This window comes from Lipophrys pholis, assembly GCF_963383615.2.
Source record: "Lipophrys pholis genome assembly, chromosome: 3".
Classification (NCBI taxonomy): domain Eukaryota; kingdom Metazoa; phylum Chordata; class Actinopteri; order Blenniiformes; family Blenniidae; genus Lipophrys; species Lipophrys pholis.
In genome coordinates, this window is record NC_137627.1 from 25,845,564 (window position 1) to 25,867,940 (window position 22,377).

A 22,377-nucleotide genomic window follows, 5' to 3' on the forward strand; every position below is an offset into this window, starting at 1 on the left:
TTGTTCTCATCGCCACCTCTTCACTTTGACCTTGATCCTCTCATCATCCCCTGTTGTTTTTCCCCTCACCACATTACGCAGGAGTACTGGCTCTTTCATTCTTTCCAAGGCTCTTTTAAAGAAGCACATTTCACATGGTATCACCACCGGGGATTTTGCCCGACTATAATATCACTGCCAGCCATATGATTCTCTTTACTTCCACTATTTTCCATATTTCCTGCATCTTATCTGGGAAAGTGACAGTGTTATTTACAATCCCTTAGCTGAGGATTTGCAGATAGGGAGAATAGTGGTGGAGATCATATCAGACTCGGCCATGGTCTGCAGAGAATGGCTGCCTGTGCATGTATATAGCTTCATCTGCTCCAGCTCATCTGCAGTCGGAGCAGAGAGAGCGCTGACAAGCAGATGAAAGTGAGCGGAGGCCAGAAGATGCAGCACATGGGACAACGCTATGGGATTGGCCAAAAATGATTAACTGAGAGGATGGAGGGGAAGGAAAGACAGAATGACCGCCTATAACGGTGATAATGAGGCAGACAGAGAGAGATATGTTGTGCTAATGGTGAGCGTCTGTATTCAGATCTCAGAGGAGGCGCAGCCTTGGGCACAGCCAGACGGACATATTTTTGCAGCTGTTTCTCTGGTCTGACCTGCAGCCCCCTCGGTGGAGGAATATGGGGGATATGTGTGAACCTGCTGCTTGCCTGCCTGCTGTGGGGGTAATTTCTACATCTGGAAGGGGGGCAGAGGTTAGCTCTGGCTGTTGGGAGGGCAAATGAGTAAGTCAGAGCTGGACAAATGGGGCACATCTCCTTTCTTTGTAGTATTGTAAAGTGGGGTATTATCCATCTCCTGCCCTCAGCATAAACAGTAATACAAAACATCAGTGACAACATACAGAATCGGTTTGGTCGAGTGACATATATGTTGTCTTTTTCTCTGAGGGTGGAACTGAGAATGGTCGTATTATAATGGCACTCTGCCAGATGAAGCGCAAAAAACACTCAAATAAAATGATATTATAGCTTGGAGCTACCTCTCTACGGCTCTGGCGGTTTGTGTGTGCATGGTTTATTTTCTAATCAGAGTGTGGGTAGAGGCTGGTGTGCTCGGGTGCCGGGGTTTGGCCTCGGGCCTCGAGCTGGTGTAATCTCTCGGTGTGTTTCTTAGCCTCCGACCCGGGAGAGTATCTGAAAGCACAGAGGGTCTGTTCGCCTGTAAATAGGGAAAGAAAAGTAATAACAACCAACACAAACATACACAAACATTCACATTTGGAGTATTACAAAAAGATAGCAGGCCCTGCAGTGCTCCAGAGTGCTTCACGGGTTGTGTGGAGGTTTTTGTGTGTCAATGGTACAACGTCTATCAAAGTGATGTGAATGTCAAAACGGGGGGGGGCGACATTGGTGGTGTTGTGGCAGTGAGCGCGCGCAACCTTTGTGAACCAAAGCGAGGTGCGCTCCTGTAGGTGAATGTGTTTGTCAGCACTTATCTCAGTATGCAGGCTGGACGTTTCAGTCAAGGCTCCACACTAATCTTTTGGACAAGCAGTGTCACTCTCCAGTGAGTAATATCTTTGGTGGGAGAAGAGGGCGTGGGGTGCAAAATATTTCTCCGCATCCTGTCCTGACCGTGCCAACACTGTCCTATGACAGTGGCTCTTTGCAGTGTCACGTATCTCGTAGCTGAAAACACATCCACATAGAGACCTTTCCTAATAGTCTCTGGCACAATCCTCCCCTGCTGATGGACGACAGTCTGCTTTACAAAGTAACTGTGTAGGTGTCTCTTTTCTGTTTTTGTTTTTGGCAGAGACCTCCGTCTCAACCCCGTGGCTGTTTCGCAGCACAAGTTGCAACCTGACTCCCTCCCCTTTAAGTCTGCGGTGCTGAAACGGTGCCAGCTGAAAGCGCTGCAAATTTTGCCATGCTTTGCCCCCTGCCTGATGCTCTTTCATTCAAATCAGCCCACTCCTCTGATATTTAGGAAATAAATAAATAAATAAAAAGAAATCCGAGAGGCAAAAAAGAGCGTATAATGATATTTCTTTCTGATATGGGTTCTTTTTAGCCTGCAGCCAGATTGGCAGATGTAGCACTTGCCAACAGAGAGGTGTAGATGTAAAAATATATAAATATTAATAAGCAACTGAGCAAGACGGCAGAGTTTGAGGCCTGCTGGAACTCCATGGGAGGTGGAATGTTTTCAGTGGAAGAAGAGCTGAGTGTTTCAGGGGGATAGAAAGGCAATTACCTTATGTCTACTGGATGATTTGGGCCTAAATGCCTCCAGGGTTCGAGAGCTGGAGCCAGAGTTCAGCTGCTGACAGTATATACACAAACACCCCTAATGATACATACATAACAAATGCTTTTCACATATGTTAACAGAGAAACAATGTGAAGCATCCATTTGCCCTGCTGGCCATGATGTTACGTCTGCTGTGGAAGCTTGGTAGAGGTACATGCTCATCCTGTTGTGAGGAAAGGCCAACTTTTCACTGAAGAGATGAATATTTTCCTGCTCTGACTGTAGAGTGATGACCTTGATGACTCTAGATGTGGAGTTAGGATTAATGCTATACCAAAATATATTTGAATTGGCTCCTTCTCACATTTACTCTGTGAGTGTACGGGGTGAGTTTTGTGGTTCGGTAAGCCCTGAACCGACACACACGCCATAATCCTCTCACTGGCGTCGTGTCTATTTATTTGATTGTTTGTCTTGTCCTCAACAGGTGTTATATTTTATGTGCAGGAGTTTCTGATTATTTCCTTTGTAATGTGTTTAGCCAATATTTCTATTTGTTGTGTATTTTATTTAGATTGCAGGGCAGGGATGCATTTACTGTGACGCAATATTAGATTGGATTAGACAGCGTGGCACAAGCACTGTAATGATGCACCTAATGTGTGTTCCCTTTGTCACTGTTCTGTTTCAAAGGAAATTGATTCTGACAAAATCCTGTGGGTGCTATCAGCAGTGAATGGAAAGGAGCAATTAAATCCAACGTGATCTTGAAAACAGCAGCCTGTGTATGGTCCAAACCAGGCTATGATTTTAAACAGCAGGACATCTGTTTGTAATGCAAATAAGTAGAGCCCAGTGGTGGTGGCTGTTGTGCCCGCCCTGGCCAGAGGGTCCGGCACGATGGAGTTGGCTAATTACCTTAGCTCTTTAGATTAGATGGCAGCCCTGCACAAGAGAGAAAATCTCTATATCTCCCCCTTCTGTATTCCCTCCTATTACCCCTGTGTAAAGGTTTCATTTGAATTCATGTCACACAAAATTCCCACTCTATACCCTTGTGCATCCCCAGGATAATTGGGTTGAAAGCTTCCTCTATTCCTCGACTCTCCTTCCCCTTGGTCTAAATAAATAAATAAATAAGAAGACAATGGCTGTATGGCTTTCTACAGAGATGGAAGGAAGAGTGAATGAAGAGATGAGAGAAGCCTGGAGCACAGGGACCAGTTATCCCCTCTCATAATCCTGGCGCTCCCTGCCATTGTTCCCTGTGCCACATGGATTTACATAAGGACCTGTGGTGCTGCCCTTAATTTAGCCCTCCTTGAGCATATTCAAATATCTCCCAACAAGCTCCGTCCTTTTATCCTGTACACCAATCATACGTCTCTTGCTGCTCCACTGATGGACGTGCCGCTGAATCCAAAATTCCTAAAGTGCTCCTCCACAATTTGCATTTATTGTTGATTAAATGAAGAGACATCTGAGTACACACAGTGGAGGAGTTGGAGCAACCCCAATGTTATGCTTTGAAAACCCTCGCTCTCTTTTTTGTACCAAATTAGTCTTTTTGCCACTCACTGGTGTGGAAGTTGCATCTTCTGAATTCCCCCTCAACACTGTGTTTAATTTCTTGCAGCTAGTTTAGTATTTCTGCTTTCGTATTTGCATTTGTTTGCTTGTTTGTCCGTTTGTGTAACAGCATCTCCCTGCGTGTGATAATGAGCCGGCGTTGTGAGTTCCGCTGAACGCTATTCAGGGTGAAAGGCTATCATTGTGATGAAAGGCCTACCTGAGGGTGATTAGATACAAGGCCACCGTTGTTCATCAGACCACCCGCTGTTTTTGTTTGGTGTGCGTTAGCGTGGATCTAACTCGTATCTGGTTGTGTGTGAGGGTGCGTGCATCGGTGTCACCAAAGTGAAGCAGTGTTGCTCCCCCTGTGAGCTTTCACAAGTGAATGACATGAGGCTTCGGGGCATTCCGACTCTGTTTGTTCTGCTCCCTCTGCAGGGACCTCCATTAGCTCCAATTAGCTTTCACATGTGTGCTTGCCCAGTCAGATGAAGCTGCACATCCCATTTAAATAGCCCCTGTTAAATGCAGCATGCATTCACGCCGTGCTTTGCACACACCTAATTGCAAGAAGACACTTTAAAAATTGCAGAATTAAATGTTCAGGCATCAAAATTCAAATGGGATTTATGCCCCACAGCTGCACTCTTTAATCGCGTTTGGGTTTTTTTCCCCTTCAGTGCTGCGAGATGACTTCAGACAAAACCCAACGGATGTTGTGGTAGCAGCAGGAGAGCCAGCGATCCTTGAGTGTGTTCCTCCCAGAGGCCATCCTGAACCCACCATCTACTGGAAGAAGGACAAACTTCGGATTGACGACAAGGATGACAGGATCACTGTAAGTATTATTTTGATTAGGGGACAAGTGAAAAGAAGTACTGCTAATAATATCTTCACTAATCATTACTTTTAGGAGCTGCATGGGTACAGGGGGAAATATTTACTGGGTAAGAAAAAAAATGTTCAAATGTACAATTTTTTATTTCTTTCACTTAGATTCGAGGAGGAAAGCTAATGATCTCTAACACAAGAAAGAGCGATGCTGGCATGTACATCTGTGTTGGTACCAACATGGTGGGAGAAAGAGACAGCGAAACAGCGCAAGTCACAGTTTTCGGTAAGCAACGTTTCATCTTTGTCATGATGCAGAGCGTCCTCCAGTCACGCAACTGTTGTTTTTACAGCTGAATTTCAATCTGTAATTACACTGCCTTACATGAAAAACTTGCACATATATTACACTTCAGAATCGGAATCATTGTATAGTCACTTTGTATCGGCTTCTATAAACAACAAAATTGCAGTTGGAAGTCCTGGACTTCGGCAAGGACAAAAAGACCTAAAATGGACTCGTATGTGCAAACACAATAGACTCAGACAAAATTTATAGATTCAAAATACTCAAATATAAACATTCTGAAAGGTGCAAGCGCAGTGGCGTGTCCAGACTATGCAAGGTGCTCATGTGTCTACAGGAGAATGTGTGTGTGTGTGTGTGTGTGTGAATAGGAGTATGTGTATGTTTGTGTGGGTGTGTGTCAGCACCTTTCATATTTAGTTTCCCATTAAGCGTAATTATATAAAACTAAAATCTTCAGTTTACTGCAGTTACTTGTGGAGCTCAGTTACAGGTTTTTTTTTCCCATCTTGGGAAATGTTGAATAAATAATGATCACATGTTGCCAAAAATCAAAATATGAGTGATTAGAGGGAACGGTTTAGTAGGAAGAGACCACCGTGAGAGATCCTGCATGTACAACATGTACAGCCAGAATCTGACATAATGAAAAAATGAATTTGTCTGCCCATCCTGCAGAGCGACCAACCTTCCTCCGGAGGCCCATTAACCAGGTGGTCCTGGAAGAAGAGACGGTGGAGTTTCGCTGCCAGGTACAAGGAGACCCCCAACCCAATGTACGCTGGAGAAAAGATGACATTGATGTCCCTCGTGGGAGGTATGTACTTCTGCAAGAATATTCCCTCGAATCTTCTGTTTTTTAAAAAAAAAAAGAAAAAAAAAAGTTTCTCCAGACAGTGACGAGATGATTTTTCGTCTTTCCTCAATGTTGAAAATGAGCCACTAATTCTAAGTGTACGTTTCTGTGTGCGGAGGACCAATGTCACAGTCTGCACTCAATGCAAAGGAGCTGTGAAAACACCGCCATCAGTGTGAGTGACTGTTTCAAACTAATGATAACTCACGCTGCCTGTGCTCACCCGGTTTGGCTGTGAGGGGGTAATAAATACCCCTATTAGACTGTACACATGCACATTACACATTCAGGTAGAAATGACGCCCCAGAAGTCAGAGGTAGGCAGTGTCTCGTGTCGAGGAAGAGATCTCCATAAAGTCAAGCAGATATTGAGCCAGACAATTAAATCTGAGTGACAGGTAAGTGCGTAGGGAGGTGAACGGTAGTCATTTAGAGCAGAAAGAAGAAGAAAAAAAAAATCTGCCGCACTGTAAAGCAGGTAGAGACAGAGACAGAATGACAGGAGATACAAAGAGACAGAGAATAGCAGCTGACGTGACCCTCGAGTGTCTGCCTGCAGGTGCAGCTGTTCAGGGGAAAACCGTCAAATCCAGGAAGCTAATCACCACCTCCCATGCACGTTTAACCCTGCTCAGTTTGTTTGTCCCCACGAGAAGTGACGCATACATTCTCCCACACTCTTTAAAAACAGAAACTGATGTAACGAAAATGCAATAAAAGTCTGTAATTTGCAGAGAAAGACTGGCACGACGTCTGGCTGCAGCTCGCCTCACTTCCTGTAAAACAGCCGCTGATGACATAGTGATACCGTTCTCACTGGGCTGTGTGTGTGTATTGCTTCACTGTGAGTCACTGGACTCACAGTCGACAGCAGTGTCATTGTCAGGAGTGGACTTCAAAGAGAGCGGAGTTCTCTCCCCAGCCAGCAGGCCAGTCACACACCACTCGGATCACCTCATAAAACACACACTCAGTGGACCTGACATCTCTCAAGGCGAGCTGCAGAGCCCAGCGTAGGCGGCTTGTTTGTGTCTGATAAGGATTTGGTTCACTGGGCAGTGGGACATGAGCACTGCGCCAAAGCAAACACATAAAAGTATTTCACTCATGTCTCTGATGGGGAGTTGGCTCCGGAAATTAGTTCATTTTGTACACTAATTAACAGATTTATAATGGAGTAGGATGAGTGTCATGTGCCTGCGTCCTCGCTAACTGTATCATCCCTTTGAAGTTTGACCTTATTTGGATATGACTCACATCAAACAGATAATGGCAAAATTAGAAAGTAATAAATACTGCAGTGTTTCTAATTACTACTTAGGAACTTTTGTTTTCCCATCTATATTTAATTCTTTGCATTTTGCTTTGAAGCAAAGAAGCCAGCATGGCAGCATTTTATTCCTGACTGTTTTCTTTGTCATCTGCCAAAAAGACGACTTTGCATATTGTTAAGTGACGATCTGTTCCTGCGTCTTCCACTGCTTGTCCTCGCTTAATAAACACCAAACAGAGCTTCTTTCTCCGACTAACAGAAGGATTGCTAAAATTCTCAAGCAAGAATAGTTTCCAGTTTGATAACTGGCAAGTGTTCTGAAGAAGAAGAAATGAAAAGGCAGTGAGGTGTCCACACACGTTGGTCTTTCCCAGCTTCATTACTGATTCTCACCATAGGATTAAAACTGGACTGGAGATCAAGACTCCCTGTGTGCAGTGTTTGCTCTTTATCCTACAAGGTTACTCTGTCATTATTATGATAAGCTGTAGAAGAAGAGAGGCTGCTCTTCTTTACCATCAAATTGTTTCAACTTGTCTTTGCTGGTCGCTTTACATGCCTGGCTCTCTCTGTGGAGATCTGTCTGCTACCTCTGTACTACCAAGAAGGAAAATGGAGCCTCAGCTGAGTAAACAGGTTGTTAATATGCTCAGTGGCTCCAGCAGCCTCCCAGGCAAACACACGCACACACACACACACACACACACACACACACACACACACACACACACACACACACACACACACACACACACACACACACACACTGGCACACTGACATAAAACACACCAGGATGGCAGTGGCCTATCCTCTGTGGGATAGAAAAGGAGATAGAGACACAACAAGAATGGTTTCAATTAGAGGACAAAGACAGTGCAGCAGCTTGTTTACTTCCATGTGCATGTTTTACAGTGTTTGCATGAAAAGAATCCCAATAAAATCCACTATTGCATTCGCATCAATAGACCTTGGTGGGGCTGTGTTCATAAAATAGGTCAAATCTAGCTTTTCAGTGTACATTAATGAGAAATCCCCAGCTATATCCCTGAGAAACCACTAGAGTCACAATCTGCTGCATGTCAAAGTAAATAGCTTGAAACTATAAATTCAGATGTCAGGGGAAAACAGGTGCACTGCTGATACAGAGTCTGCATCTCTTTCAAATTGATTAAAAATGCACTATACATTCAATATCAACTTGTTCACAAAATGAAATGGGTTTGATTAAGTTGTCATTTATAGTTTTCATCCATCATGAACTTCAGTTCTGGGGGAGTTTGAGCCGATCAAAGGCATCATACAGCCTGGACATGTCACCAGTCCATCACAGAGACACAGACAATATCCACTCACTCCTACGGGAACTCTATAGTGGCCAATAATCAATAGCTCCTCTGTTTGGACAGTAGCAACAAACCTGGTCAGGGTGACTGAGGGAAACCCACACAGCCAGTAAAATGAAAAGTCCCACATACTAGGCGATGGTGCTGTACTTTCTGCATGTTTCACCCTGCAGCTCCATCTGATTAACCCAGTGACGAGAATGACTCCCTCAAATAACCAGGGGCCTCATTTATAAAGGCCGCTTAAGCACAAAACTGGTCCTGAAAGATGCGTACGCCACTTCCCACGCAAAGTTTGTGATCTATATAAATATAATTTGCGGGAGAATGTTCGTATCGTTACGCAAACGCTGAACCTTGCGCACGCACATTTTGTAGACGGGGAACCTGACGGAGCTGATTATGAGGTGGAGAATTGAAGCCAGAGTCATCTCATACATGTAATATCTTCAAATATCAGACTTACAGATCCACGTAATCATAAACAGCCAAGCTGCAGTGGTATAGATGTTTCTTTAGTGGAACATTACTACTGAATAAGCAGTGCGATGTTCATATGTCAAACTTTCATCTTCAAATGATCCAGAGCGGTGGATAGAACTGTTGATTATCAATTGTGACAAAGTGTGTAACAATCAGTCTAATTTCAGAGTAAACACATAAACAGTGCGATGACAGCCGTGAGTAGAGCTGCAGTGTGGATGCCCCGGTGTTGTGTAAAAACTGATTCCTGTTCACGGGAGCGCACACTGCCTGGCTGTCTCCAGTCGCTGGGGACGTGTGTTCTGGTCCAGCTGCTTTTATTAGGATTTACAGCAATAACGTAGAAATATACTAAACTGTACGTACACGGTGACAATTAAGTGAGTCTCTGGGAAAGTCTCATGCAAAAAAAAAAAAAACTGCAATTGAGATGATTTACCAATGGGTTACATGTAAAATAAAGACATTTTAGATTTTATATTGCTTATGTTATTATCATACATACGTGATACAGTTTAGTATATTTTTACGTTATGGATGTAAATCATGATAAAAGCCACTCACAGTACAGTCATGCACACGTACTGCTGTTGGAGACAGACGACCTCCTCGTCACCCTCCGCCTCCAACTCTAGTGACTGAGGATAAAACACAAAGTCCACTGAGCCTTTTCACAAGACCCTGTTCAAATATTTACATCATACATTTAATAAACAGATAAAACTGAACTTTATCGGTCTGCTGTGGCTCCACCAAAATGTCTCCTTCCTTCTCCGTCACAACCATTAGGGCTGTTTTGGGGTCCAGCAGTGGGCTCTGGTGCTGCCCCCCATGGTGTCACTCTCCCCCATGATGTCATCCTCCTCTGGCCTCCACCTTCACATCCAATTCTTATTCTCCACCTCTACAGTCACTAGTTTCAATTATGGGATGACAATATTTAATGTATATCTTTGAAAAGGCATTTGTTTGGTCAGTTATAATGTATTTTGTTCTTACTTGTGAGACACGTGTGTGATTCACGACACAGGAAACTACATAAAGAGGAACATTATGTAGCTGGAATTATATTAGCTTCAAGCTGAATGAAGGATGGAAGAAAATCTATGATGACAATATAAATCTTGTGGGTTTTATATTGTCATAATAGATTTTCTTCCGTCCTTCATCTTAAGCAGGATGTTATATTGCCACCAGGTCCGAAAAAAAAAACCTTTTGGATTTCCTGTGTTGTCACATAAAACTCTGAACGGTTGAACTGTTTGCCAAACTCATTAAATGAGACTACAAGGTGTCTCTTCGGATGGGGCCTAAATTATGATAGAACGAACAAGTGTGCTCAACAACAGTAGGTAATTGGGGCTTTGATTATTGCCAGGGCAAGGGGAGAATAATCAGACGTGAGCTGCAGGCAGGATTAAAATCACTGACCAGCACATGTAATATTAAAATCACCAGACCTCCCCGTTCTAATTCTGCTGCGAACAGGGCTGAGTCTTTTCAACAATATACATAAGATTAGATTCAGATGGTGGAGCAGTGTGTTTTCCCCAGGGAAAACTCTCTGGCATCTGTCTTCAAGCAGCTGGATTGCAGCAAAGTGTGTTTAAATTCTAACAGACATGGTTATCTCTGTAGTGCTTCTCCGTAGTCTGGCTAAAATTGGCGTCCTTCATATTTGTTTACACTCAATTCTTCCTCTCAATCCAATTAGTTGTGTGTGAAAGTGCATCACTGTGGAATAATATAAGTACCAGATTAGTATCTGCCTGTTGTTTGCAGACATCAGCGAGTCAGGAGAGGAGCACTCCAGAGCTTTGAGTCAAACCTGACAAGATTCTGCTGCAGCCTCAGTTTAGAATAATCTCACACCACCTAACAGCTCAATGTGTGGCCCTCATTTTCCCTCCTTTCGTTTTTATGCCCACCCCCTCCTCATTTGCTCTGGAGCCCTGTGCCCTGTCTTGTGTGTTATCAGAGCCCCTTTGGTCTGGCAGTCCATCTGTATTCAGGCCCTCTGTCCCTGCTGACCTCCACCGCTCTGCCCCTTCAATGTTCGGCTGAAAAGCCTTTCTATCTGACTCAATCCCTCTGTGGTTTGTGTGTGTGTGTGTGTGTGTGTGCGTGCGTGCGTGCGTGCGTGTGTGTGTGCGTGTGTGTGTCCGCGTGCAAGCCGTGCATGCGTGTGTGTGTGTGTGTGTGTGTGTGTGTGTGTGTGTGTGTGTGTGTGTGTGTGTGTGTGTGTGTGTGTGTGTGTGTGTGTGTGTGTGTGTGTGATAGAGGTGTGTGGGTCATTGTATTTGAGAGAGCTGTTAAAGCCGGTGTGACAGCAGCACCTCCGTTATGCTGACCGTCCAGTTTCAGTGATTTCTCACCTCTGCAACTCAGCAGACTGAAGAGACGCTTCCTGTCTCCATTACTTCACTTGATATATAAGTGGATACATCTGGTATTTATGAGTGCATGTGTGAGGAGGATAGTGAGGGGGGGAGGCAGGGGGATCTCCAGGATTATTGGCAAGGATTGTGTCAACAACAGTCAGGTGAGTCAAGGAATACTCAGCTGTCCCTAAAATACATTAGGAGGGTTTGCATCTTGAAAATACACACATTCCTGTGTACACATTCTTCATACTTCACTATCATGTCTTATTCACACACAGTGTTTTCCAACAAGAAGAGTCACAGCGGGAAGGAGTTTGACTTCCTAGAGTTTGTGCCTCATTTTTTCTTGCAACATTTTCCAAATCATTCATGATGGCTTACCCGAAGTACTGAACTTTGACTTTGCACTTAAATTGTTTCTTACCTGAATTAAGAATCATTTCAGGTAAACAAGTGGCATCCATATTGAGTGCAAGGAACAGCACAGACACTCTGTGTGTAACCTATTGGAATAAATTGTTCTTCACTTCTGGGAATTAATTATGAACCAAAAGCAATATTGAGTATTCTCTGGAGTGGCCCCATGCAGCTTATTCAAAATTATATTTAAAAAAAATATATATATATTTTTAATGTTGTTGCACAGCAGTCGATTTTCAATTTCTACCAGCTAAAGTGAAATGCTCAGTACCACTAGCTGCAGGTGATTATGGTTGACTTTCTGAGCCAACCCCTCCATTAGGTGACCATCCATTCATGCCAAATATCTGAGAGCTTAATTCCATGTAAACAGATGTATTCATTTTAACCAACAATGATGCTTTGCTTGTATGATTGACGCATAGAGAAATACACTCAAAGCAAGTTAATTCCGATTTTAAGAGCTTAAACTACTAAACACTGTCTGGAAAAGTTATTGGTTCCCAATAGAAGCGTTTTAACAACATGAACATAAACTGTTCAGTCATGTTGTTCAGCTTCAGACTACCAACTAAAATTGGTGAGATTAAAGGAAATAATTCTCTGCAGGTGATAAAGGTCGCAGACCCCGATGTTAGGGTTGGAGAAATGACAAGTGCGAGGTGGATCAGAAGCTCTGACCGAGGGCTCTACTGAAGCACGATGGGAAGTGATAAAGCCTGGACAGGTAGAGTCCAGACTGCTTTGATCAGAACGAGGTAAAGTCCCAGTCAGATGGTGTGAAAGTAGATCAGATTGTCAGAGTGAAATGGAGCAGAGCAGAAACATTGTGCCAGAGCAGTCAGGCCAAGAGTGAGTTGGAATTAGTCTCTAACTGTATCTTGAGTCTGAATCATGTGCTCAGACCTGGCAACACAACACTCCCTGCTACAACGGTTCCCACTCACATTCACTCACAGAGGCCGGGCAGATAAGATCCTCTCATGTTGGATCATTTTGTTAACACAGTCACTCACTCATCCCCGCAACCGAGAGATAAGGCTCTCTTAATGTGATTGAATTGGCAGCAGTCTGAAGGTTAAACTCGGGTGACTGTGTTCCTGACCGGCAGTTTAAAGGCAAATCTTCTGAGGTGATGTGGAGGCTTTTTGAGATGCAGCGTTTTCAGAGTATCTTCACTTAAAATCTCCATCGGTGTGCAGCAAATGTGTCCATTTGACATCTCAGAAAAATGCTGCTTTTGTTTTGACTCTTGCTCGCATTCCCGTCACTGCATGAGTGAATGACTCTGCACATGTGAGGATATGTGTTGGATGATTGTATACTTTGTTCCCTGTGCATGTGTACACTGATAGTGTGCTTCTTCCAGTTGAAAAGCAGTGGAGAGGCAAGCCAGATGAACTTGGCTTTCCTAGCCTTTCCACAGCCCGTCTACATGTGCAATTACATTCCTCCCCTAATGGAGACCAGAGATCTCTCCCAATGCAGTCGCAATAAAGAGCTACTGTTCCCTTACAACGTGTACTTGCATGTGTGTGTGTGTGTGTGTGTGTTTGCGCGCGCGCGCGCACGTGTGTGGCCAGAGCCGTCTCTTATCCCTGAGTATTTCCACTCATCTTGTCATCTAGGCTGATTCCATATGGAAAGTTGATTACAGATTGATTGGGCTCATGTCCCTCTAATAACTCATGGACCAGCCTGAGGTTCTGTTTTGAAAGATTGATGGAGACGGAACCAAGAACAATAGGAATGTTGTCCAGTGAGTGTGTGTGTGTGTGTGTGTGTGTGTGTGTGTGTGTGTGTGTGTGTGTGTGTGTGTGTGTGTGTGTGTGTGTGTGTGTGTGCAGTAGGGTTCTGTGCAATGCAAGGGCTCGACGTGGACTGTGGGAATCTGAATGAACACTTGAACCTTTACTGCTTTGATGAGTGATGGCATTACCTGGAGATTGCCTGAATGCTCTCTGCGCAATGGACGAATGCAAAGTCCTGCTGAAATCATGTCTTCTGTTTGTAAGCACATTTACACATCATATTAACGGAGAGTAGATTTTTTTTTTGATTGTGAATGTAACATCGATCAGGTTTGCAAGACATTTGAAAACGTACATCTTGACACAATAGTAGAGACACAACCTCAGCCTTCTCCCCCATTCGTTTTACTGTTAGTAGCTATGAAAACAAATCTCACACGTACTCATTTGTTGCTCTTTGCTTGTGTCGTAGTCCATTGAGGGTTTTCTTACGCCAGGCCTTTGTAAAATAATCTACCTAATCCCTTTTGATCACGTTCCTTTAGATCTTACCCAGATTTCTTTTGTGGAAAAGGTTAGTCTCCCCATGGTACTTGACTAATCTGCTAATGTTTAATGTACGTATAATTGTAATCACGTTCTCGTCACATCGTTTTCCCTTCCATTAATCAATATTCTCTTTAGATATTTGTCATTGTACATGTTTTAATCCAGACCAAGGTATTTGCGCCAGTATAACCAAGCTCTTTCAACGTTAACAATGTGTTTGATGCTACCATGAAGGTTGAATGCCTTAGTTCCCTGTACCTTCAAGTATTTACTCAAACGTGGTGAGTATGGATGTAACAGCAACATTACTCTGAAGACTCGCTTGTTCAAAGCATATTTTAACCTTTACGATCAGATCTGAGTAATGAGTCAACACAAGGTTGCGGAAGCTGCTCGCCTTAGAGAGCAAAATAGTTTTTGTTGACAGATAATAGAGGGAACATTCTTTTTTTATTCCCTGGCTCCTCTAATTATTTGTTACTGATTCACAGTGTTTGTCCCAACTTGTCCCTGACAGCCTTTGCTCATCTTCACCCCCACAAGAGTTCATGTAAGCTCTTCATCATATCTGGAGGGCAGGGAATGGAACGGTGCTTCATCTATTACCTTGTTTGTTGTTCAACTCATGACAGACTTGCCTGAAAAGGTGCCGTCTCATTCCTTTGGATGCTACTCACTGGGTTTCAACAATAAATGCCTTATTCTCAACCGTAACGTGACCTGTACATCCTCTCTCTAAAACAAAGCGTTCAGTCATTATTCAGTCAAATAATGATTATGGCTCGTGGTGTACCTGTGTGGAGAGGTGGAACCGGCACTCATAGCTGAGGAATGTATTTCAATAAAGCTGCTTTTGAGCGCTTGCTCTGGAAATGTCACAACAAGAACAAATAGAAATAAGACATGGACAGACAGGATGAATTAGTTTTGCAGCTGCCAGTGGGCAACAGGCGTCAGGCCACCTGATGGCTGAGCAGAGCGAAATGGACCAGAGCAGATTCTTACTCTAAAGTCACTTCAGAAAACATTGCTGGAGGAAGTGCTCTACAGCATTGCTTTGTCCATTTGTTTGAAGTGTTTTTTTTAATCATCTCTAATCCCCAGGTTATTCAAATTTTATGTCCATTTATGAAATCCAAACTACAAATGTATTTCATCGCCCTAACAAGTATCTTCTGTGTGGCTACAGCCAAGTTCACCAGGCTCCCTCATCGAGCCACGGCTATTGTCATCTAAATCCTATTAAAAATACATGATAAAGTCAAAGTGTTGCGCCGTGTGGTATATGTCTTCATTACAGTGAACATGACTACAGCAGTTTGTTCTAAAACAACTCTGTCTTGACATTTTCAATCTCTGAAGGGTTAGCTTAGTGTTACACAGACATTGCTGCTCTCGTTTTTTTTTTAATAGCTTTTTAATAGTTGCTGGATGACAAGTTTGGGAGTTTTATGGCACGTAGGAAATACGCTACAACAAAAGGGTAATATAATGTCAGGCTTTTTCTTTAAAGCCCCTTAGTGGATTCGGAGAATTCTCACTTTGCTGACTCCACTTTGCTGAAGAAAACGAAACTGTGGCAAAATGTGCTGCATAGAGTGTGTCTGTGTTACAAGGATTGTCTATTTTCCCTCAACTAATGATCCCAAAATACTGTGTAATCATTCAGAAAGTCTACACACTTTTAAAATGGGGCTCCAGAGCTTCAAGCTCTAACACAGTAGCCCGGGATCTCTTTATATCAGCAGTCTTCTCATCGTCTGTGAGTGACAGACTATAGACAGCAGAGAGTCGCTGACCTGACAGACTACAATCACACGGCACCACCACCCCCGCCAGCATCCTACTTTCCCACTACCAGACTGGCTTCCTCTTCAATTACAGGTTAGAACAGAAAAACAGAGCGGCATCATTCCCCCTGTCAATCGCCATGCTCTTCACACAGCACTGCAAACACTCATGGACACATATATTTGATGAGTGCAATAAAACTGAAATTAGTGACTCCTCAACCTCACTTCATATTGATTCAGTTGGTTGAAATGCTTCACAGCAAGGCAATTTATGGTAGCAACACAATCAGGCACAAGAAGCAGACACCTGTCTGCATGGATGGACGGATGGATGGATGGATGGATGGATGGATGGATGGATGGATGGATGGATGGATGGATGGATGGATGGATGGATGGATGGATGGACAGACGTTGTCAGGATGAACATTTCTGTTTCTTTTCCATTGCAGGTACGAGATCAAGTACGACAAGGACGACTATGTGCTCAGAGTTAAGAAGGCCTCCGTTAACGACGAGGGTACGTTTACCTGTGTGGCAGAGAACCGCGTGGGCAAACTGGAGGCCTCCGCCACGCTCACAGTCAGAGGTATGAAACACTGTTTTCTGTTTCCAACACATGTAATGGTTCTCAGCTACACACAGAGACATCATACACCACTGTCTTCACCACTATTCTTAGCTTGGCAGTCACTTCCATAAAGACCTGCAGAATGCTGAGAGACACAGACAATAGAGACATAAACAGTCTGTAAATAAATAAACAGATTCCCATTTTCCAATGCAGTGGTGCCACATGACCCCTCCCCCATGGCGGCGGTCGGCTAGCCATGCTAACGTCCGCTCCGCAACCACCCAGTCAGCAAAGCCATTTCACAGATTACTGGTGCACACCGCCATGCGCCACACCTGGGGTTTGTGAGGTTAATAAAAACATTGTAACTATAATTTCTCCTCATTCCACCACTCCTCGTCCTATTAAACGTTTGGAGTCTCTGCGGAGGGCTTTACAGCAACATGGGGGGCCAGAGGGAGGTCAAACAAGGTTTGAGGTGACGACTGAGTACATCCTATCGAAGGTAGATATGTGACAGCAACATATTAGTGTTTTAATTCTCTTTAGGACACAAAGTAACACAGAAGAGTCACTGGGAGAAGACAGTCTGTCAATGTAACCTACATGCTGACGTGAACACTTTCAGTGTTTTTGCGCTCTCTCTCTCTCTCTCTCTCTCTCTCTCTCTCTCTCTCTCTCTCTCTCTCTCTCTCTCTCTCCCTCCCGATCGCTCTCTCTCACTTACTCTCTTGCTCTTTCTCTCTCTCTCTTTCTCTCTCCATCGCTCTCTCTCGCTTTGCCTCTTTCTCTCTCTCTCTCTCGCTCTCTTGCTCTATTGAAGATGCACAGTCGCCTTGCTCTTACAAACTCCACTCATATGAATTGTTGATTTCATTAATTGCAGACAGAGAGGTTCCAGTGCATTATTTGACAATCTACAGGACAAACAATGGGCCTTGCAGGAATTTTACAGCAACTTTATACTTCTGACCACTAGTGGGTGCTCTCTCTAGACTTCCTCTGATGCTTTGAGCTCACGCACACAAAAAGAAACAACAATGGCTTCTGCAGCCTCTCTGTTCTGCTGACACTGTGCCGGAAATGTGTTCGCCCCAACACATGTCATTCATTCTGATTTTGATTTCCTTTGTCTTATTTCATTATTTTTGTTCTGTTCCTCTTTCTGTTTTATTTGTTTGTCTGTCTTATTTTGTGTTTTTTTGTGTATCCACTCCACCATTGTTGTGTCTCCAGCTCGCCCCGTTGGTAAGTACCCATCCTTCTGATTTGACCCCATCCTGCATGCCTTCTCCATACACACCACTGCATTTGACTGCTTGACAATCAATTACCTTGGCTTTAACGTTACTGTACCCGACTAACATGTTTGATGTTGCATCAAATTGTCTTTTCTCTGAATTCTTGATGGCAAATTTAAACTTTGAAGCTTGGCCTTAATTACTAACAAAGAATCAATTGGCAGGCTGTGTCAGGTGTGTCGGTGCATTAAATATGTTGAATACAGAACAGAGTTTCAAAGGTAATATCCAATCTTTATCAGGCTGTTGATTTGTCTCTATACCTACAGGCTGGATGTTTAAATACTAAGACTTTATTGACTTTTCAGACGACGTGCTGTTCTGCTGCATCTTTAGGTTCACGTCACGGCGCTGGTCCAAACTGAAAGCTGTTTAGATTCCACACATGGTCCTTTACAATGACTGAGTACACTGGCATTCGAACAATGTCAGACATTGTCGTCTCATATGGTCCAGGACGTGTTTAACTTGCAAGTCTTGTGGCCATCTGTGGATTTCTGGAACGCCCGGAAGAGATCTGTTAGTTTTGGATGAGCTTCTTTCCGCCTGAGCCCCACAACCGGGAGCGAGGAATCTTCTGTCATTTCCCTCCAGATAACAGCAGGTCAAGTTAGAACTGAATTCGAGATGTTTTGTTTTTTTTCATAAAGTGTAATTTGAAATGGGCATCCTGAAGGGGGGGGGGGGGGGGGGGGGGGGTGTATTTGAGAGCAGGGAGGTGGAATGGAAAGAATGCAGTGAGGAAGAAGCATGTAGCAGGACAAAGAGTGGCAGAAGTGTGTGTCAAGACAGACTTGACTGGCAGAAGAAAAACACAGACTCTGCCTCAGTAGCAGGACTTTGGTTGCCAAAACAGCAGTGGCTGCTCTACGATTGTCAAACTGTCAGTTTTCAAGAAGATGGAGGAAATTACCCATTCAATCTGCCTTTGGGAAGAGGCAGTAATTGCTGTCAACTTCTGAATAAAATATGACTGAACGTGGGATTTCTCAAGGAGAGAGAAATATTTGTGCCAAAGTGTTTTGAATGGATCTCTGTCTTTTTGTCCATTTGTTCTTTTCACCCTGACTCCTGTTTTATCCTGAGCCCTCTCCACACCAGACAGATGTGACTTGTCATGAATTAAATATGGGCTCCTGATCGTGTGTTTCCTTTGGAGGGGACTGGAAGGAGCTTCTCAAATGTCATTAAAGCTTTTTGAATTAAACCAGGGCCAGGTTGAGTTAGTATTGAGCTGAGCTATGAGACCTCCTCTTGATTTACCTCAAAGTTTGATATGTGAACCTGAGAGCGCCATTGCCACAGTTTCAAATCAATTTGTTAGGTATTAAAAACGGACTTTATTAATTTTCAAATATCATTTTAAAGTTAGAAAGAGTCGTGGGTGCAATGCAGATTCAATTTAAGTTCTAAAAGATGCACAAAAAGCAAGGAAAGGTGTTTCTTTCCACAATGCTTCTTGGCATTAGATCTTATTAGTAGAAAGCCTGATAATTTTCCTTTTAAATGGTGTCTCATATGTTATAGTGGTGCATTTGTGGGATGAGCACAGCAGAGCTGAATCTGCAGGTTACCAACACTGTTGCTGTTAGACTTCAATCATCCACAAGTAAAGACAGATTATTTGTTATCATCTCCAGGCCATCAGGATTTAGGCATACACTGATATTACCATATGAATAACACTTTATTCAAATATAGAAGCGTCATTTATATGTTGTTACCCGCTGTTGTTGGGTGATCTATTCAAACTGACCAGCAACGTGGAGAATTTACTCTTGATTGATCAAAATACCGTTTTGCATGCAAACAACCTGATGCAACATTAGCAGCTCCTCCAAAACTGATATACAAACCAATTACCTTTTTTTTTTTATTGCATTTTGTGAAATATTGCTGAACAACACTGTTTTTTTACACCCAGCTGCAAACAATTACCATAAGCAAGAAGCCATTAAAAAACTGTAAAACATTCACATAATTCAGGCCACTTTGATAGTACTCTGAGTCATAAATATTGATTAAAAACAAAGAGTGAATCATATTCTATAAATTTATCTGAGCTTGTGTGCACAACAAGAGCATGCGTGAAGAAGGGAGAGTCGTTAATGAAGACGACGTGAGAGTGGACATGGCTGGAGATGGGATGGGCAGGCTTTAAGACGTGAAAGCATATTTTTAGTGAGTAGTTGGGGATGCAGCTTGTGGAACAGAACAGAGGAGAGGATGAGAAAGGGATGAAGGATGTGTTGCTGCCAGAGCGTGATTTAGGAGCTCTGTATCAGCGCCCAGCATTGTGAGAGCCACAAGATACCCAAGCTGCAGAAGGCCAAACGGGAACGGCAGTAAATCTGTTGCCATCTGTACCATCACCAACTGTGTGTATCTTTGACAAATACACAACCCCCCCCAAAAAGGGATTACATGGAGAAACCAGCCAAATGGGAAAAGTTTGGCCTCACTGGAACCAGCTGGCTTATCAGTTGAAGGTCTTACAAAAAAATCCAAAGAAACGGAAAGATTGTAAAGATGTTGCAACAATCTGTAAAAAGACGTTTTATTTCTTCTTGTTTTGTTTGCCATAGGGAAACGTTCCCTGCAGCCCATTGTATGCACTTTAAAAAGGGTTACGATACCGACTCTTTAATCTATTGACTTTCATTATCTCTGCAGGAACGACGTTACCTCCTGTTAGGGACGTGTCGCTGATGTCTTATCTTGGCAAACATGGCAGTCGTCAACATGGGACTCCATGACCACCACTGACAGTAGAACAAACAGACACAGGCTTTACATGCACTATATTACCTTAGGGAAATATTCAGACTTTAATGCTCTACAGAGAATATCAGAATATGCATGTAGCACCTTTCTAGTCACAGCATATATTATTTATTTATAAAAGAATTTTGAAAGTAGGACATTTATTTAAATTCTCCAGATTTTATTTATCATACATGGGCTGATTTCAAGCCATTTTTGTTTTGTTCTTTTTATTTTAGCTTGTAAGTCATGGCAATCAAAAATACTGTATCTAAAAGTATTCCAATATTTCTTGGCTCTGCTTTTAACCAGAGGCCATAATTATCCAAATTTCATTTAAAAATGCAAACATTTATTTTTACTTTTTTTTCAATATGACGTAAGTGAATAAAATTTTTTTTTAATGAGATATGTCTGTAATAAAACAGGCATTAATCCTCCAATCATCATCCTTTTCTTGTTCCGTGTCATGAAAAGTTGTCAGAAAATCGAAATAATTTCCATCTCCTTCTCTGGACTTGGTCAAGGAATAAAAACGAGCAGCACTGCACATCAAAAGAAGTTGGATTTAATCTCTAAACTTCTCTCTTTATTATCGAAGCAGAGCCGTCAAGTTGTCAGTCAGAAACATCTCACTCCGTCCCGCCTGCGATGGCGTGACAACTTGTCTGGCCACTGATAGAGTCGTGAATATTGACTGAGAGAGCGTCGCACTCTTTAAAGCTTGATAGCTTTCCTGGCCTCTTCGCTCTTTGATGGAGAGGCGCTGGGTTGAAGTGTGGTAAACAGAGAAACAGCCTTTTATGTCTCTCACTCTCTTTCTGATCACAAGTTGTATCAACCCACTGCAGATGTTGACTTTTATATGAGATGCATCCTGATGCAGAATGAATCTTACATATTGAAAGTCAGACACAAGTAACCCTCTGTCTGTACCTGTCTCTACCATAGTTCTGGATGTCTTCAGGGCATGGGTGTGCCTATGTGTTGTCCCAGATCTGAACGCCTTTGTGACCGAGGCGCTTCTTTGTGTGAATGCCAATGTGACTGTCATTCATTCAGCTTCAGCCTCACCTGAATGAATGGCCAACCGGGTTACCATGGCAGTGATAATCATTATATCTACTGGTGTTCAGAGCAAAAAGCCAGATTTAATCCTGCATGGAAGCTCTGTACGGCATTCCCGTTTTGATTTGACCGTGGTGTATATTGCTCGCCTTTGCTTGAACTCCTGAAACCTGCCACTCAACGTACGAAGCTGGTCTTCTAACACTGTGGTTCTGACTCTTTGACTCCAGCTGCGCCCCAGTTTGTCGTCCGTCCAAGGGACCAAATTGTGTCACAAGGCCGTACAGCCAGCTTCCCATGTGAAACCAAAGGGAATCCTCAGCCGGCAGTCTTCTGGCAGAAGGAGGGGAGTCAGGTACGTGCAAATAGTCTCATACCGCCTGGTGTCAGTGAGGGACTGTTATGTTTTTCATCACTTTTTCCATCTTATTTTTTCCATATGAAATAAAAGTATTGTTCTCTCAGGCAGCTTTTAGTATCTATTATGTGTGTCATGATATCCACACTTTATATTTTGTTTGGCTCTCTGTGGCTGTATGCACAATTGCTTTGTGGTTATGATTCTCTCTCTCACACACACACACATGCATGCACACACACATTGAGAGCACTTCAAACTACACTATCTGTCTTCAGTATCTTTACTACAGACACACAGATACACCTTTGTTCTCAGGAGCCGCCAAACGACAGTGTGCCTGGCAAAGTGCTAATCGGTTTTCTGTGACCCAGAGCTGATAAGAGCGATCCTATCCCTCACTCAAGCAGATAACCCATTCAAATACCTGGGTGTCCTCGGGACGGTCAACAACAGTGCCAATTAGGAGCCTGTTGGGGCTTGTAGATGAG

General features: G+C 43.2%; 1 protein-coding gene across 1 annotated transcript in view; it reads left to right on the plus strand.

The window, feature by feature from the left end:
* Positions 1-22,377, plus strand: part of robo2 (roundabout, axon guidance receptor, homolog 2) — a 166,510-nt gene that overhangs the window by 96,621 nt on the left and 47,512 nt on the right. The window contains exons 3-8 of the mRNA XM_080460030.1: positions 4,512-4,669; positions 4,828-4,948; positions 5,648-5,786; positions 16,275-16,411; positions 17,633-17,644; positions 21,759-21,883. Coding sequence (XP_080316156.1) covers positions 4,512-4,669; positions 4,828-4,948; positions 5,648-5,786; positions 16,275-16,411; positions 17,633-17,644; positions 21,759-21,883 — 692 coding nt within the window. The remainder of the gene's footprint in view (positions 1-4,511; positions 4,670-4,827; positions 4,949-5,647; positions 5,787-16,274; positions 16,412-17,632; positions 17,645-21,758; positions 21,884-22,377) is intronic.